General features: G+C 41.0%; 1 protein-coding gene across 1 annotated transcript; it reads left to right on the top strand.

Moving 5' to 3' along the window:
• The first annotated feature begins 236 nt into the window (after nt 1-236).
• tspan31 (tetraspanin 31) lies at nt 237-10,599 on the top strand. Its single transcript, XM_041856651.2, has 6 exons — nt 237-407; nt 1,413-1,580; nt 6,938-7,018; nt 9,257-9,397; nt 9,859-9,969; nt 10,208-10,599. Exons 1-6 carry the CDS (start codon nt 345-347, stop codon nt 10,280-10,282), a joined length of 639 nt encoding a protein of 212 aa, XP_041712585.1. The 5' UTR covers nt 237-344; the 3' UTR covers nt 10,283-10,599.
• The last annotated feature ends 8,621 nt before the right edge of the window (nt 10,600-19,220 follow it).

Here is a 19,220-nt window from a genome sequence, read left to right on the forward strand (position 1 = left end):
TACATGACATAAAGCCAATCACAGTGATGCATGGGTAAGTTAATGTTTACATAACAATCATCTACCATTGAGTGCCTCCTGTTTCTCTCTCTACCTCTCTCTTTCTCACCCCTTTCTGTTGCATAATCATTGTTAAGGCTTTGGAAAATTGTGCACATTTTCTCTTCCATATACTGTAGGCTTGATGATGTCATGGCTTGCACATACGTCATGACAACGCCCTCTTTTCACTTGTGTGCTGTTGCCTGCCAGACCAACAACAAATCAGTTTAGCCAGTTACCCTGTTAAAACTTTGCAATTAAAGCAAGGTCTTTGTTTTAGGATTTCGATAAAAAATACGAATATGGTCTGTGGTGGATTTACCTGCTCTAAAAATGCGCTTTGTTCCTTAAATGTGGTTTACATTGTGAGTATTGAAGTGGAACATATTAGCTAGCATCTTAGCTAGCTAGCTAGCTTGCTACACAGCTAAACTGGGTAGCTAGCAAGCCAGCTAACAGTTAGCTAGCTGACAAATGGAAGATTGTGTAACTAGCTAGCTAACACATTTTGAATTTCGTTTAACTAGCTTACGATGTCATCTAACTGGACATATGGGTAATTTCTGACGTAGATTGTTGCTTTTGCTAACGTTTCAATGTATTGTGTCAAAGATTTAACGTTAGCTAGCTAACCAGATAACGGTATCCTACTAAAGTTAGCTAACTGCTACATTAGAACGTATCATTGCTTGGGTTGGGAATAAAATAACGACATCTGCAAGCGAATAGCTAGTTAGCTAGCTACTCCAAACAATACTGTACATTAGTTAGCTAGCTGACTCAGCAGGGATTTGATTTAGCTATATAACTAGCAAGCTAACATTCCTACTAATTAGCAATAACACTAGCTCACAGTGAGTGTTATCTCCCTCGACCTCTGAATCATCACTGACACGTGTTACAGCTGTTCCACAAGGTCTGCAGTTAAGTCTATAATGCACGGTTTCCCAAACTCGGTCCTTGTGGGTGGGGGTTTGGGAAACCCTGCTATAGTGCATAGTTCTCCTCTGCCAGCTCAGCCCTTAGATAATAGATCTCTCTGTGTGTGTGTGTGGTGTTTTTGTTTGGAATCATTCCTCAATCAGCACATTGGCCTAGTTAGTAGAAACTCCAAAGTAGAATGTAAACTGCCTCAACCGTGTTGTATCAGAGACAGTGGTTCCTTACTTGATTGTGTGTTTGGTTACCTCTTGCTATGACTCCTTCCTAGCCTGGTTCCAGATCTGTTTGTGCTGTCTTGCCAACTCCTATAAGCATTGCAAATATGTACCATGACCAAAGGAGTTGACAAGACAACACAACCACATCTGGGACCAGGTTAACAGTTTACTGTATTTGACTGCTTCTCTCCTCACCTCCCTCCTCCTCAGCTAGTAGGTGTGCTGCTGATAGGTGTGGCAGCATGGGGGAAGGAGTTTGGCATCGTGTCTAGCATCCACATCATCGGGGGGGTCATAGCTGTGGGCTTCTTCCTGCTTCTCATAGCCATCGTGGGACTCATCGGAGCCATCCACCACCACCAAGTCATGCTCTTCTTTGTATCCTTTATTTTTCCTGTAGGAGGAAGTCTCCTAACATGGCTCAGTTTGAGTCAGTCATTGGGCTTCAATGACAGTTTCCCTGACTTCATTGTATTGGGCAATAGTTTGGAATAGTGTATCTATTAAGCCAACAAAAATCTACGTTTTTGTAAGAAAAGTGGCGATAAAATGAAAGATTAACCTCTCGTGAAGTTTTATGACATATTTTTATTGTAAGAGACAAATATTTGATAAAATATGTTAAAAGTCCAGACTGGGCTTAATGGGTAACGAGTGTACCCTTTAAACCCGTGGGTGTTCCAAATAAGCCCACCTCTTAAATAACCCATTTTAATTCATATCCAAATGTTGAAAACATACAAACTGACAATTCTTATGGGATCTTAGATTATATTAATCTCCCCTAAAGTCATTAAAATAAACTGATCATCACTATTCATCATGACAGTAGCACTCATAACAGCTGGGTGTCCAATCATATCCACAGAGATCAGTGTGGATTTAAGCTTTTGTTTTTGCCAACTAGTACACACCTGATTCAACTATTCATAGACTTCAATCAAGACATGATTAGTTGAATCAGGTGTGTTATTGCTTAGTTAGGACAAAAACCTACACCCGCACCGTGGATTAGACGCCATGCACAAAGACCATAACACACACAACTTGTTTTTATTTTTTTGGGGGGTAGATCAGCTTTAATATTGCAGATAGATTGTAACTTCCATCAATGTAATTGTCTGCATCCCTTCCAATCGCCCATATGTTTTTTTCTCGCAAATATATACTACCGTTCAAAAGTTTGGGGTCACTTAGAAATGTCCTTGTTTTCGAAAGAAAAGCAATTTTTCTGTCCATTAAAATAACATCATATTAATCAGAAATACAGTGTAGACATTGTTAATGTTGTAAATGGCTATTGTAGCTGGAAACGGCTGATTCTTAATGGAATATCTACATAGGCGTACAGAGGCCCATTATCAGCAACCATCAATCCTGTGTTTCAATGGCACGTTGTGTTTGCTAATCCAAGTTTATCATTTTAAAAGGCTAATTGATCATTAGAAAACCCTTTTGCAATTATGTTAGCACAGCTGAAAACTGTTGTGCTGATTAAAGAAGCAATAAAACTGTCCGCCTTGAGACTAGTTGAGTATCTGGAGCATCAGCAATTGTGGGTTCGATTACAGGCTCAAAATGGCCAGAAACAAAAAACTTTCTTCTGAAACTTGTCAGTCTACTCTTGTTCTGAGAAATGAAGGCCAAGAAACTGAAGATCTCGTACAATGCTGTGTACTACTCCCTTCACAGAACAGCGCAAACTGGCTCTAACCAGAATAGAAAGAGGAGTAGGAGGCCCCGGTGCACAACTGAGCAAGAGGACAAATACATTAGTGTCTAGTTTGAGAAACGGACGCCTCAGGTCCTCAACTGGCAGCTTCATTAAATAGTACCCGCAAAACACCAGTCTCAACGTCAACAGTGAAGAGGCGACTCCGGGATGCTGATCTTCTAGGCAGAGTTGCAAAGAAAAAGCATTATATCAGACTGGCCAATAAAAATAAAAGATTAAGATGGGCAAAAGAACACAGACACTGGACAGAGGAAGATTGGAAAAAAGTGTTATGGACTGACGAATCGAAGTTTGAGGTGTTCGGATCACAAAGAAGAACATTTGTGAGACGCAGACCAAATGAAAAGATGCTGGAGGAGTGCTTGATGCCATCTGTTGAGCATGGTGGAGGCAATGTGATGATCTGGGGGGGGGGCTTTGGTGGTGGTAAAGGGGATCTTGAAGAAGGAAGGCTATCACTCCATTTTGCAACGCCATGCCATACCCTGTGGACGGCGCTTGATTGGAGCCAATTTCCTCCTACAACAAGAAAATGACCCAAAGCACAGCTCCAAACTATGCAATAACTATTTAGTGAAGAACCAGTCAGCTGGTATTCTGTCTATAATGGAGTGGCCAGCACAGTCACCGGATCTCAACCCTATTGAGCTGTTGTGGGAGCAGCTTGACCTTATGGTACGTAAGAAGTGCCCATCAAGCCAATCCAACTTGTGGGAGGTGCTTCAGGAAGCATGGGGTGAATCTTCAGATTACCTCAACAAATTGACAACTAGAATGCCAAAGGTCTGCAAGGCTATAATTGCTGCAAATGGAGGATTCTTTGACGAAAGCAAAGTTTGAAGGACACAATTATTATTTCAATTAAAAATCATTATTTTTATCCTTGTCAATAGGATTTCCTATTAATTTTGCTATATTTCCTATTCAAACTAATTTCATGTATGTTTTCATGGAAAACAAGGACATTTGTAAGTGAACCCAAACTTTTGAACGGTAGTGTACAGTTGAAGTCGGAAGTTTACATACACTTAGGTTGGAGTCATTAAAACTCATTTTTCAACCACTCCACAAATTTCTTGTTAACAAACTATAGTTTTGGCAAGTCGGTTAGGACATCTACTTTGTGCATGACACAAGTAATATTTCCAACAATTGTTTACAGATAGATTATTTCACTTATAATTCACTGTATCACAATTTCAGTGGGTCAGAAGTTTACATACACTAAGTTGACGGTGTCTTTAAACAGCTTGGAAAATTCCAGAAAATTATGTCATGGCTTTAGAAGCTTCTGAAAGGCTAATTTACATAATTTGAGTCAATTTGAGGTGTACCTGTGGATGTATTTCAAGGCCTACCTTCAAACTCAGTGCCTCTTTGCTTGACATCATGGGAAAATGAAAAGAAATCAGCCAAGACCTCAGAAAAAAAATTGTAGACCTCCACAAGTCTGGTTCATCCTTGGGAGCAATTTCCAAACGCCTGAAGGTACCACGTTCATCTGTACAAACAATAGTACGCAAGTATAAACACCATGGGACCACGCAGCCGTCGTACCGCTCAGGAAGGAGACACATTCTGTCTCCTAGGGATGAACGTACTTTGGTGCGAAAAGTGCAAATCAATCCCAGAACAACAGCAAAGGACCTTGTGAAGATGCTGGAGGAAACGGGTACAAACGTATCTATATCCACAGTAAAACGAGGAAGAAGACACTGCTCCAAAACAGCCATAAAAAAGCCAGACTATGTTTTGCAACTGCACATGGGGACAAAGATCGAACTTTTTGGAGAAATGTCCTCTGGTCGGATGAAACAAAAATAGAACTGTTTGGCCATAATGACCATCGTTATGTTTGGAGGAAAAAGGGGGCACTTGCAAGCCAAAAAACACCATCCCAACCGTGAAGCACTGGGGTGGCAGCATCATGCTGTGGGGGTGCTTTGCTGCAGGAGGGACTGGTGCACTTCACAAAATAGATGGCATCATGAGGAAGGAAAATTATGTGGATATATTGAAGCAACCTCTCAAGACGTCAGTCAGGAAGTTAAAGCTTGGTCGCAAATGGGTCTTCCAAATGGACAATGATTCCAAGCATACAAGTTGTGGCAAAATGGCTTAAGGACAACAAAGTCAAAGTATTGGAGTGGCCATCACAAAGCCCTGACCTCAGTCCTATAGAAAATTTGTGGGCAGAACTGAAAAAGCGTGTGCGAGCAAGGAGGCCTATAAACCTGACTCAGTTACACCAGCTCTGTCAGGAGGAATGGGCCAACATTCACCCAACTTATTGTGGGAAGCTTGTGGAAGGCTACCCGAAACGTTTGACCAAGTTAAACAATTTAAAGGTAATGCTACCAAATACTAATTGAGTGTATGTAAACTTCTGACCCATTGGGAATGTGATGAAAGAAATAAAAGCTAAAATAAATCATTCTCTCTACTATTATTCAGACATTTCACATTCTTAAAATAAAGTGGTGATCCTAACTGACCTAAGACAGGGAAGTTTTACTAGGATTAAATATCAGGAATTGTGAAAAACTGAGTTTAAATGTATTTGGCTAAGGTGTATGTAAACTTCTGACTTCAACTGTATATATATATATATATATATATATATATATACACATACACATACATATATAAACATATCCTTTAAAAAAATATATTTCCCTTTAATACTTTCCAACTCCACCACCCCTTCCCTAATTGGAGTAAACTAGTGAACAACAATGCTTAGGCCTCTACTTCCAGCTTATACATACTATATACATTTTATGGACATTTTATGGACACAGTGAATTTGACAATAATTCTATTTTGTTTGTTTTTACTCCTGAACTTCCTCTAACACACAACTTGTAATGAATTATCTGAATGCTGGTTCACATTTGCTGTCCTCCTATTCTTGTTAATTAGTTCAACTTGTCTTCCTGAAGACGGTTTCAAATATCCCTCTCTACTGTTGCATTACAAAGGTACATGTGGTGAACCAAAAAATAGAATCACCTGGATGAATGAGGGACAACAATATGACAATGCCCCGGCCCTAAATGCATTAGTAGTCGTTCTATGGTCATGTCCTTGTCCCTCATTTGTGTCTACTACTTATAAGTCTTCTCTCTCTGCATCAATGACTACCTGTCTACTCCAAATGTCTTGGAGAGAGTACAGAGGCTTTTAATTGTTCTTAATGTTGGTAAAGGCACCATGGATAGATGCATAATTGTAGTTTTCGAGTATTTTAATCTGCATAAATCTGAAGAAAATACATATTTATGCTCGGGTTCATTGAATATTAGGGATGTCAACACACAATCCCCATGTGTTTCAATGCGTACTGGGCTTAATTGGAACAACAATGATTTATAGTAAAAAAAATAAAAATAAGACAGAATAGCAAAGTTTAGTCATAAAATATTTGGAAACCAATTGTTTGGGGTATAAATATACACTATAGACTACAATATTATGCGAAGTTAGTATTGATCATATTGAACAATATTTATTTCCATTTCCAGGGGGTGCTTTTTGTGCTACTGTACCCTTTAAGCCCACCTGAGATAAATGTCAAAATTTCAAAAAATGTCCATGTATAATAATGCAAGGTTCATTTAACAGTAAAATAAGACAAAATGCAGAAAGAAATTTGAGCTGTGAGTGCTTGAGATCTATTATATTGTTGTGGTTCACCAAGTTATGTTGCTACTGTATTGACTGTGACGTGGTACGACTGCTAGCATGAAAAACCCATATTTTCAATTGGCAAGAAATAGTAATTAATACCCATGTAGTATGCTATCATGTGCATATATCAACACTCTTCATTTTACATGAAGTATGATCACTAGAAACTCCAATGTAGAATGTAGAAGCTCCAATGTAAAATGTAGAAACTTCAATGTAGAAACTCCAATGCAGAATGTAGGAACTCTCTCGATATAGGCCTAGAAGATAAATGACCAGTTTGTTGTTTCCTTAACCCGGGCCCTTGTAGTACATGATCATACTTTTCCTGGTATTCCTCGTCCAATTTGGAGTTTCATGCTCCTGCTTGGCCATGAACCAAGGGCAGCAGGTGAGTACCCATATACCCCTCAATCTCAACTCTGGAGACCTGGGACACCAGGTGGGTGAAGTTAATTATCAGGTAGAACAAAAAACCAGCAGGCTCCGGACCTCATAGGGTAAGAGTTGAATACCCCTGCCATAGACCCTACCCCCTAGGAACTTGTGTAGATCTGAAAGGAATGGATAGATTCTCTTTCTCTATCCATTTCAGCTATGCCTTGTCAGCTGTTCCCTTCCACTCCCTCTTTCTATGTAGAATCAATCTTTATGGCTGCGTTTAGACAGGCAGCCCAATTCGTTTTTTTTTTTTCTCACTAATTTGTCTTTGACCAATCAGGAAAAAAAGAGCTGATGTGAAAAGATCTGATGTGATTGGTCAAAAGACCAATTAGTGGAAAAAATATCAGAATTGTCCTGCCTGTGTAAACTGAGCCCATGTTCTCTTGTATTCCTACGCACTCATGTCCTCATGGACCTGTGGCTCAGTTGGTAGAGCATGGCGCTTGCAATGCAAATGATAGTGGATTCGATTCCCACTGGGGCCACCTAAAAATGTACAGTGAGGGAAAAAAGTATTTGATCCCCTGCTGATTTTGTACGTTTGCCCACTGACAAAGACATGATCCGTCTATAATTTTAATGGTAGGTTCATTTGAACAGTGACAGACAGAATAACAACAAAAAAATCCAGAAAAACGCATGTCAAAAATGTTATAAATTGATTTGCATTTTAATGAGGGAAATAAGTATTTGACCCCTCTGCAAAACATGACTTAGTACTTGTTGGCAAAACCCTTGTTGGCAATCACAGAGGTCAGACGTTTCTTGTAGTTGGCCATCAGGTTTGCACACATCTCAGGAGGGATTGTGTTCCACTCCTCTTTGCAGATCTTCTCCAATTCATTAAGTATTCGAGGCTGACGTTTGGCAACTTGAACCTTCAGCTCCCTCCACAGATTTTCTATGGGATTAAGGTCTGGAGACTGGCTAGGCCACTCCAGGACCTTAATGTGCTTCTTCTTGAGCCATTCCTTTGTTGCCTTGGCCGTGTGTTTTGGGTCATTGTCATGCTGGAATACCCATCATCCATGACCCATTTTCAATGCACTGGCTGAGGGAAAGAGGTTCTCACCCAAGATTTGACTGTACATGGCCCCGTCCATCGTCCCTTTGATGCGGTGAAGTTGTCCTGTCCCTTTAGCAGAAAAACACCCCCAAAGCATAATGTTTCCACCTCCATGTTTGACGGTGGGGATGGTGTTCTTGGGGTCATAGGCAGCATTCCTCCTCCTCCAAACACAGCGAGTTGAGTTGATGCCAAAGAGCTCCATTTTGGTCTCATCTGACCACAACACTTTCACCCAGTTCTCCTCTGAATCATTCAGATGTTCATTGGCAAACTTCAGATGGGCATGTATATGTGCTTTCTTGAGCAGGGGGACCTTGCGGGCGCTGCAGGATTTCAGTCCTTCACGGCGTAGTGTGTTACCAATTGTTTTCTTGGTGACTATGGTCCCAGCTGCCTTGAGATCATTGACAAGATCCTCCCGTGTAGTTCTGGGCTGATTCCTCACCGTTCTCATGATCATTGCAACTCCACGAGGTGAGATCTTGCATGGAGCCCCAGGCAGAGGGAGATTGACAGGTCTTTTGTGTTTCTTCCATTTGCGAATAATCGCACCGACTTTTGTCACCTTCTCACCAAGCTGCTTGGCGATGGTCTTGTAGCCCATTCCAGCCTTGTGTAGGTCTAGAATCTTGTCCCTGACATCCTTGGAGAGCTCTTTGGTCTTGGCCATGGTGGAGAGTTTGGAATCTGATTGATTGATTGCTTCTGTGGGCAGGTGTCTTTTATAAAGGTAACAAACTGAGATTAGGAGCACTCTCTTTAAGAGTGTGCTCCTAATCTCAGGTCATTACCTGTATAAAATACACCTGGGAGCCAGAAATCTTTCTTATTGAGAGGGGGTCAAATACTTATTTCCCTCATTAAAATGCAAATCAATTTATAACAGTTTTGACAAGAGTTTTTCTGGATTTTGTTGTTGTTATTCTGTCTCTCACTGTTCAAATAAACCTACCATTAAAATTATAGACTGATCATTTCTTTGTCAGTGGACAAACGTACAAAATCAGCAGGGGATCAAATGCTTTTTTCCCTCACTGTATGCACTCATGACCAAGTCGCTTTGGATAAAAGCATCTGCTAAATGGCATTATTATTATATGTCCTCTCACTTTGCAGGAGAAGCTGCTGAACTCCACCTGGAGTCTGATGAGCAACAACACCAAGGGAGAGCTGGAGGGCCAGCTGGACTGCTGTGGCCTGCTCAACACCACCCTCAGCCAGAGGCAGTTTACCCAGGACTGGTTCAGCTGCACTGCTGTAAGGATTGGCTTTACTTGTAATGCATGTTCCTGCAAAATATGACCTGGAAATAGTTGTACTTGTAATACATGTGTCCTTCTGCTCATACTAAATATGGCGGGGAAATGGTAGCTGAAAAAAGTATGAAAATGTATGCACTCACTACTGTAAGTCGCTCTGGATAAGAGCGTCTGCTAAATGACTAAAATGTCAAATGTTAAAATGTAGCTGTATTTTACATTTCCCCCTTGTTCGTGATGAATCACCACAGGAAAATGTATTTCAGAAATTACTTGGTTTTATCCATAGGTAATGCCCTGTCACTGATAAATATGTGATGTAATGGTCAGAGAAGCTCTGAATGTTTCCACTTGCTTTTGCCAGTGTAGTGTGTACCTCACTCACTGTGGTTTATCAGAGTATTTGCCAGTTGATCTACACACAGCTGAGACTGAGAGCGTGTCTGTCTTCCATTGTAGCCGTGTAAAGCCAGGAACAACTGCTACACCTGTGGTGACATGATGCTACAGCACTCTACAGAGGCTCTGAAGATCCTGGGAGGGGTCGGACTCTTCTTCAGCTTCACTGAGGTGGGTGTCTGAGCTGCAAGCTTTTCTTTAGGCACTTTTTGCTCTTTTCATACTATCGTGACCACCTGAACCCGAACCAAACTGCGCCAACTTGGATATTTTCGCATTGTCCACAATTCCAGGCACTATGGTGGATGCGAACCAGGCCAGCTCAGTACAGCTTGTTTTGGCTCAGTAGTGTGAAAAGCCATTTTGTATACCACATCCTTGTCTGAATTATGTCATCATTCTCTTCCAGATTCTTGGGGTGTGGCTGGCAGTGCGCTACAGGAACCAGAAAGACCCCAGAGCCAATCCCAGTGCTTTCCTATAGTCGGTCTAACCCCATGTAATTAATGCAATACTGTAGATTCACAATGAGAAGATACACTGGTACCTGGACATCTAGAAACACTCAGGAGTTTAAACTGGACCACAATCATACAAATGGGGTGCGTTCCAAATGACACCCTATTCCCTCTATTGTGCACTACACTCTAAAAAGAAAAGGTTCCTGGAGAATCCTTTAGGGGTTCTTCAAATTGAAACTGGGGGAAACCCCTATAAGTTCGTCAAAGATAAAAGGGTTCTTCAAAGAACCCCTTTTAATGGATCCTCAAAGAACCTTTTGGGGTGAATTGTGTAACTACCCCCCCCCCCCCTATTATTATTAATAATAATAACACGCATAACAATAACAACAATATTTGAGTTCTCAGTGTTTATTATGATTTTAGTGGCAAAGCAGAATAAAACATCTAAATATGAGGTAGACTCCCAGCAGAGCCCCAAGTCCAATGGATATATCCTCTGGCCTGTTGATGTTGATGTGTTGATGTTCTCCGTATCCATAGCCAGAATGATTTAGCAGTGCATGGTGATCGAACAGGTTTCCTGTTATATTCATCAGAGGTGTAGGGAGGGTGAAGTCTGTGAATCCCAAAAATAGTAATTATACAGATGATTAACAAAACATGCACACGACATAATACATATCTTGGTTTTTGTGGTGAATATGAATGAAAAAACTGTTTTGATAATGGTTTTCATACACATACCTTGTCCATAATGTAGAGGACTATGGGATATTAATTGACGAGGTAAGGGAGGAGGATGGTAAATGTGATCAGCATAACATACCAATACCAATTGACATACCTTTGTATGCCTCCTCATCTGTATACCTACAGACACAAAAGTGAGCAGTTGTGTGTCAGTTTGGCAGTTATGTTCCTGCAAGAACCCCCACCAACTAAGGAGGTTCCTCGATGAACCCCACCTCCTATGGGGTTCTTGGAAGAACCTTTTGGGGGCCATTTTCAGTGCCAAGAACCCTAAGGTTCTTCAAAGAACTTTGAGGATCTTAGAAGAACCCTTGTTGAACCCCTAATTTTTAAGAGTGTAGTTTTGACCGGGGCCCATAGGGCTCTGGTCAAACGCAGTGCACTATATAGGGAATAGGGTGACATTTGGGAGACATCCATGGACAAGAGAGCGTACACAGAAGCTGACACACCCCTCAGATATACACACCTTCCTTAAATTCACACTGGACTAAAATACATCAACTACCTACCACATTAACCTCCGTTTGTGCAAGCCCTCTTCTTCATATTGCCTAGTTTAGATTTTGCAAGAGGTCAAACTTCTCGATGATTTTGGCAAGGATCCGGTTCTTATGTATGATAGGATAAATGGCTACCTCCATTGGGTTATTGTCCAGCCTTGATTTGAGTACCGGATCTTTGATGGCTGACTATATTCCAACCATGTAACCATAGACATCCTTCTACACGTGCCCTGCTGCACAGACATACCTACAGTACCTTGTTTTCTCCCATGCCTATTGACAACCCTAGTGTGTATAACGTTTAATAAGCAAATTAAATTCACCTTGCACTCCAGCTTTTCCTCCAACCTCTATGTAGTGTTAATTAGGCTGAGTATGGCCCTCTAGATTAGTGCTAGCTGTGATGTGTGGGACTACAGGATGGTATGTACCCACTGCTGTCAAATGCATTATTCAGGAAGTTTCTAATTTTCTCTCTTAACTTAATTTGAGGTGAAATGCTGTGCTGTCGTTTGATGTCGGAGTGAAAATGTCAGAAAGGAATGGGTGTGTATTGGACTTGTTGTGTGATGTAGTTTTGAAATGTATGTGTTTCAGATGAATTGATGATGGCGTAGATGCTGGTATTGTATTTTAGAAGTTAGATTTTAGATTGTCAAGTAGTTAATCTGATAGGATTAGGAATATTTATGAACTGAACTTGTGTAACTGAGCCAACTAATTAAAACATTCACATAAGTAAGTAGCTAGATTGCCAATGGACTGCAGCCATGATCTTTGTACATATATATCATATTTGGAAAGTTTTCAATATCATGAAAGACGGGTTTGATGCTTAAGATGATCCACACCTTATGCATTTACGATGTTCCTTTGTTTCACAAATGTCAGTAAGGGTAACATTTTAGTGACCTATGAGGGACATGGTAGTCAAGTACACTATGACCTCTCCTGCTACTTAAAGGTGCATTACGTTTATTCCTAATTCACTATTGGTTCTCGTTATTGGAAGTTGAAAATGTAAACAAGAGCAATAGTTCACATCTCTGAAAATAATTTAAATTGGTTTATGTTAAGATAAGAAAGTAGTAAGGTAATTTGGTTATTTCTAAGTCTTGTATTCTTCCAAAATAATTGTAATGAGTAATACAATGTTAAATGGCAACTTTAACTGGAAGAGAAATGATCTATTATCGATCCTTTTAAGTTTTATCTGAAAATCAGAAGTTATGCCTAATTTGGTCGAAGCTATAGTGCAAACCTGCTGTACTAGTTTTATTTTCCTTAATCCTCAGTTTGTTTGTGCATTTGTTGTTTTGCTGAATGATGTTATTTGTTTTGTTTTCATTTGCTAACATGTTTTTGTTCAACAGTGTTAAAGTAATTTTAAAATATTTTGTCTTTTTTTTATGCTGATAATGCACAGCAGGCAGTTTTTAATTTGTTAAGTTCATTTTCTAGTATTAGTAAAATGTTTGTTAAAACACTGATAAAACATTACTCCTTGTTCTATGTCTTACACAGAGGTGTGGAGGAGTGTCATCTCATCTGGCCTCTATTGATCTGGATCAACCTTTAGGACTAACATGAATTGAAATGTCAGTGCTTGTATTAGTTGAACCACTTATGGTGAATGAATATGGTTTTGCTGGTGGATATGGTGCTTGAGTAGCGCCACTACAAGGTCTAATGCATATATATATATTATCTGTACGCATTATATTAACTCTGTACCTTATAGACCATGTACCCTACTTAAAACCTTGTGCACTTATTATCCCAATTGTACCCTATCTTGCATTTTTTAGACTTGCATTTCCAAATAAAAATCACAAGATAAGAGAAATATTTTACGTTTACTATTTTGAGACTCACTTCTGGGAAGGAAATTATCTCAATTCACATTTGAGTAGTTATTGTGTAGTACACATTTTATCCATGGCCAGCAAAGGATTTGCTTGTTTTACAATGTGCAGCTCTCTCTATGTCCCACATGGTGGCAGCACAGCGCTTATACCAATTCAGCTGCATAACATCCATATTCACTTGCTTAAAAAAAGGAGTAAAGAGGAACTAGAAAAGGTGGACTAAAGCAATATATTCCTGGAAGATCAGCTGACTAACTCGCATTAACAGTATGATAGAGGCATTTAGTCCTACTGTATCTATTGAATATAAATGCCACATACTATACATTTTTCAGTCAGGTTTTAAGGAATCAGGACTGGAAAAAATATTGAGGAAATTCTCTCAGACACGTGTACTTTATGCGACGGTTTCCCTGACACAGATCAAGCTTAGTCCTGGACTAAAAAGCATGCTTAATGGAGAATCTCCACTGAAAGTGCTTTTTAATCCAGGTCTAGGCTTAATCTGTGTCCGGAAAACCTGAATCTATGAGTATTAAGTCCTTTTCATGCCTATAATGTAAGTCTATTGATCCCCTTGTTGGGTCCCATGACAGCAGACTCTGGGTAATAATACACAAGAGACCATTTCGTTACATGCATTACTTTACCAATTCAAATAAATGGCAAATCCTTTTGAGTAAGCACTAACAAGTTTATTAACAATGGGAACATAACCTGAGTATCCCTAATGCCCTAGTCTATCCCTCCATGATTGCTACCACCATAGTATGTTATACATTGATTTTATGGTTGTCTCGATAGGGGACTGATATTGACATATTGAATAAACAATCTTCCGATTCGTTGCACCATAGCTCATGCAAATGTTCAACACCCGCCCCTAGATGGGCTGTTTTAAGTGTAACCAAATTACATGAGGGTGTTTTAATAGGCTACGTATACGACTTGGCCGGGTGGTGTACCTGCATACAGGCCGGGCGGGGCCTATCCCCTGGGGCGTAGTAGGAACATTTATGTAAGTAAAATGTGCCTAGTAAGGACTTTGGGTCCTCAGAGTTTCCGGTGCGCAGACAGCAGTGTGGTTTAGACACCTCGCTGGTCCACAAACTGGGTGTGTGTTTTTGTGTGTGTGTGGTTCGGACACCTTGCTGGTCCCAATCATCCCCATCCTGTCAGTGTGCTCTCCTGAGGGCCCACTGCCAGTCCATGTCCCAAATGGCACCCAATTCCCTATTTAGTGCACTACTTTTGACCAGGGCTTATAGGGCTTTGGTCAAAAGTAGTGCACTAAATAAGGAATAAGGTACCTTTTGGGATCAGCCTGTTCCCTACCCTGTGATGCATGTCCATATGCCAGGTTTATTAACTTGGAGGAGTGGAGGAGCTGTGGAGATTCACACCAACAGGGACGACCATCTGGCCCATACAGATATTTTATGTGGTTGTGTGTGTGTCATGTAATGTACAATGCCTTTTCAAAGATATAAGTAAGGAATACAATATGCATCCTACAATATCTTAAAATTATGGATTATATATTATATTAGAGATCTGATTACATGGCTGTTTAAAAACCCCTAGTCTATCTAATTAGCATCATTTAAAAAATCCCATAAAAATCCATCTGTTTAAACTAGAGGTATCTGAAATATATTTTTTTTTTACATGGGCTGAGTCTCAATCCACCACATCTGCCGATATCGGCCTTCTGCATCTGTGGTGGAAGGTGGAACAGAGGTGTTTGTCAGACCAGGAGACATCACGAAAATTGGTCTTCTCAAGAAAATGTCTGTAGCTTCCAAACAATTTGGCCTAGAAACTAATATGACTCCTCTATGGAAAGAGGAGATTCTCATGACTCTACAACCCCCACAAGCGTCACAGGACTCGTCTGAAGTCGGTACCGCCGATCTGCCAACTTCTGTCTGTACCGTCCGAACAGTTTGGGCTACACACTATTATGACCCCAACATCGAAAGGTGAGACTCTCACGAACACGTACATGTCGGTTGTTTTGCTCTAGGACGCCCACAAGCCTCACAAAACTCATCAGAGTTTTAAAAATGTATGGAAGTATACTGTATATGGAAGTACAGTGCCTTGCAAAAGTATTCATCCCCCTTGGCATTTTTCCTATTTTGTTGCATTACAACCTGTCACGGTTTCGGCCGAGGCGGCCCCTCCTCCTTGTTCGGACAGGTTTCGGCGGTCGTCGTCTCCGGAGTACTAGCTGCCACCGTTCTATGTTTCTTGTTTGATTGGTTTTGTCTGTTTGTCACACCTGTTTTGTGTTATGTCTCATTAAGCACCCTATTTAGTTCCTTGTTGTTAGTTAGGTGTTGTGTGTAATTGTTTCCTTGTCGTGTTGCTGCGCTACCTATTTTGGTGCGCTATTTTGTAGCTTGCCTCCTTGTTGTTTTTAGGAGAGATTTACGCACATGTTTAGTGCGCCCGTTTGCTTACGCCTGTGCGCGCTTTTCTCGCCTCCGGGCTGTTCTTGGATTATTTTGTGTGATCTACTAAAGTCTTTGTTTGGACTTAACTTCTGCGTCCTGCGCCTGATTCCACACCACACCTACCTACCTACAGCAACTCATGACACAACCTGTAATTTAAATGGATTTTTATTTGGATTTCATGTAATGGGCATACAGAAAATAGTCCAAATTGGTGAAGTGAAATGAAAAAAATAACTAGTTTCAAAAAATTATAAAAAAATCTAAAATGGAAAAGTGGTGCGTGCATATGTATTCAGCCCCTTTGCTATGAAGCCCCTAAATAAGATCTGGTGCAACCAATTACCTTCAGAAGTCACATAATTAGTTAAATAAAGTCCACCTGTGTGCAATCTAAGTGTCACATGTTCTGTTACATGATCTCAGTATATACAGCCATGGTCAAAAGTTTTGAGAATGAAACAAAAACTAATTTTCACAAAGTCTGCTGCCTCAGTTTTGATGATGGCAATTTGCATATACTCCAGAATGTCATGAAGAGTGATCAGATGAATTGCACTTAATTGCATAGTCCCTCTTTGCCATGAAAATGAACTTAATCCCCAAAAAATATTTCCACTGCATTTCAGCCCTGCCACAAAAGGACCAGCTGCCATTATGTCAGTGATTATTTCGTTAACACAGGTGAGAGTGTTGACGAGGACAAGGCTGGAGATCACTCTGTCATGCTGATTGAGTTAGAATAACAGACTGGAAGCTTTAAAAGGAGGGTGGTGCTTGAAATCATTGTTCTTCCTCTGTTAACCATGGTTACCTGCAAGGAAATATGTGCCGTCATCATTGCTTTGCACAAAAAGGGCTTCACAGGCAAGGATATTGCTGCTAGTAAGATTGCACCTAAATCAACCATTTATCGGATCATCAAGAACTTCAAGGAGAGAGGTTCAATTGTTGTGAAGAAGGCGTCACGGCGCCCAAGAAAGTCCAGCAAGCACCAGGACCGTCTCCTAAAGTTGATTCAGCTGCGGGATCAGGGCACCACCAGTGCAGAGCTTGCTCAGGAATGGCAGCAGGCAGGTGTGAGTGCATCTGCACGCACAGTGAGGCGGAGACATTTGGAGGATGGCCTGGTGTCAAGAAGGGCAGCAAAGAAGCCACTTCTCTCCAGGAAAAACATCAGGGACAGACGGATATTCTGCAAAAGGCACAGGGATTGGACTGCTGAGGACTGGGGTAAAGTCATTTTCTCTGATGAATCCCCTTTCCGATTGTTTGGGGCATCCGGAAAACACCTTGTCCGAAGAAGACAAGGTTTGCGCTACCATCAGTCCTGTGTCATGCCAACAGTAAAGCATCCTGAGACCATTCATGTGTGGGGTTGCTTCTCAGCCAAGGGAGTGGGCTCACTCACAATTTTGCCTAAGAACACAGCCATGAATAAAGAATGGTACCAACACATCCTCCGAGAGCAACTTCTCCCAACCATCCAAGAACAGTTTGGTGATGACCAATGCCTTTTCCAGCATGATGGAGCACCTTGCCATAAGGCAAAAGTGATAACTAAGTGGCTCAGGGAACAAAACATCGACATTTTGGGTCCATGGCCAGGAAACTCCCCACACCTTAATCCCATTGAGAACTTGTGGTCGATCCTCAAGAGGCGGGTGGACAAACAAAAACCCACAAATTCTGACAAACTCCAAGCATTGATTATGCAAGAATGGGCTGCCATCAGTCAGGATGTGGTCCAGAAGTTAATTGACAGCATGCCAGGGCGGATTGCAGAGGTCTTGAAAAAGAAGGGTAAACACTGCAAATATTGACACTTTGCATAAACGTAATGTAATTGTAAATAAAAGCCTTTGACACTTATGGAATGGTTGTAATTACAGTGGGGGAAAAAAGTATTTAGTCAGCCACCAATTGTGCAAGTTCTCCCACTTAAAAAGATGAGAGAGGCCTGTAATTTTCATCATAGGTACACGTCAACTATGACAGACAAATTGAGATTTTTTTTCCAGAAAATCACATTGTAGGATTTTTAATGAATTTATTTGCAAATTATGGTGGAAAATAAGTATTTGGTCACCTACAAACAAGCAAGATTTCTGGCTCTCACAGACCTGTAACTTCTTCTTTAAGAGGCTCCTCTGTCCTCCACTCGTTACCTGTATTAATGGCACCTGTTTGAACTTGTTATCAGTATAAAAGACACCTGTCCACAACCTCAAACAGTCACACTCCAAACTCCACTATGGCCAAGACCAAAGAGCTGTCAAAGGACACCAGAAACAAAATTGTAGACCTGCACCAGGCTGGGAAGACTGAATCTGCAATAGGTAAGCAGCTTGGTTTGAAGAAATCAACTGTGGGAGCAATTATTAGGAAATGGAAGACAATGGAAGACCACTGATAATCTCCCTCGATCTGGGGCTCCACGCAAGATCTCACCCCGTGGGGTCAAAATGATCACAAGAACGGTGAGCAAAAATCCCAGAACCACACGGGGGGACCTAGTGAATGACCTGCAGAGAGCTGGGACCAAAGTAACAAAGCCTACCATCAGTAACACACTACGCCGCCAGGGACTCAAATCCTGCAGTGCAAGACGTGTCCCCCTGCTTAAGCCAGGCCCGTCTGAAGATTGCTAGAGTGCATTTGGATGATCCAGAAAAGGATTGGGAGAATGTCATATGGTCAGATGAAACCAAAATGTAACTTTTTGGTAAAAACTCAACTCGTCGTGTTTGGAGGACAAAGAATGCTGAGTTGCATCCAAAGAACACCATACCTACTGTGAAGCATGGGGGTGGAAACATCATGCTTTGGGGCTGTTTTTCTGCAAAGGGACCAGGACGACTGATCCGTGTAAAGGAAAGAATGAATGGGGCCATGTATCGTGAGATTTTGAGTGAAAACCTCCTTCCATCAGCAAGGGCATTGAAGATGAAACGTGGCTGGGTCTTTCAGCATGACAATGATCCCAAACACACCGCCCGGGCAATGAAGGAGTGGCTTCGTAAGAAGCATTTCAAGGTCCTGGAGTGGCCTAGCCAGTCTCCAGATCTCAACCCCATAGAAAATCTTTGGAGGGAGTTGAAAATCCGTGTTGCCCAGCGACAGCCCCAAAACATCACTGTTCTAGAGGAGATCTGCATGGAGGAATGGGTCAAAATACCAACAGTGTGTGAAAACCTTGTGAAGACTTACAGAAAACGTTTGACCTGTGTCATTGCCAACAAAGGGTATATAACAAAGTATTGAGTAACTTTTGTTATTGACCAAATACTTATTTTCCACCATAATTTGCAAATAAATTCATAAAAAATCCTACAATGTGATTTTCTGGATTTTTTTTCTCATTTTGTCTGTCAT

The sequence above is a fragment of the Coregonus clupeaformis genome, chromosome 30 (assembly GCF_020615455.1).
Source record: "Coregonus clupeaformis isolate EN_2021a chromosome 30, ASM2061545v1, whole genome shotgun sequence".
NCBI lineage: Eukaryota > Metazoa > Chordata > Actinopteri > Salmoniformes > Salmonidae > Coregonus > Coregonus clupeaformis.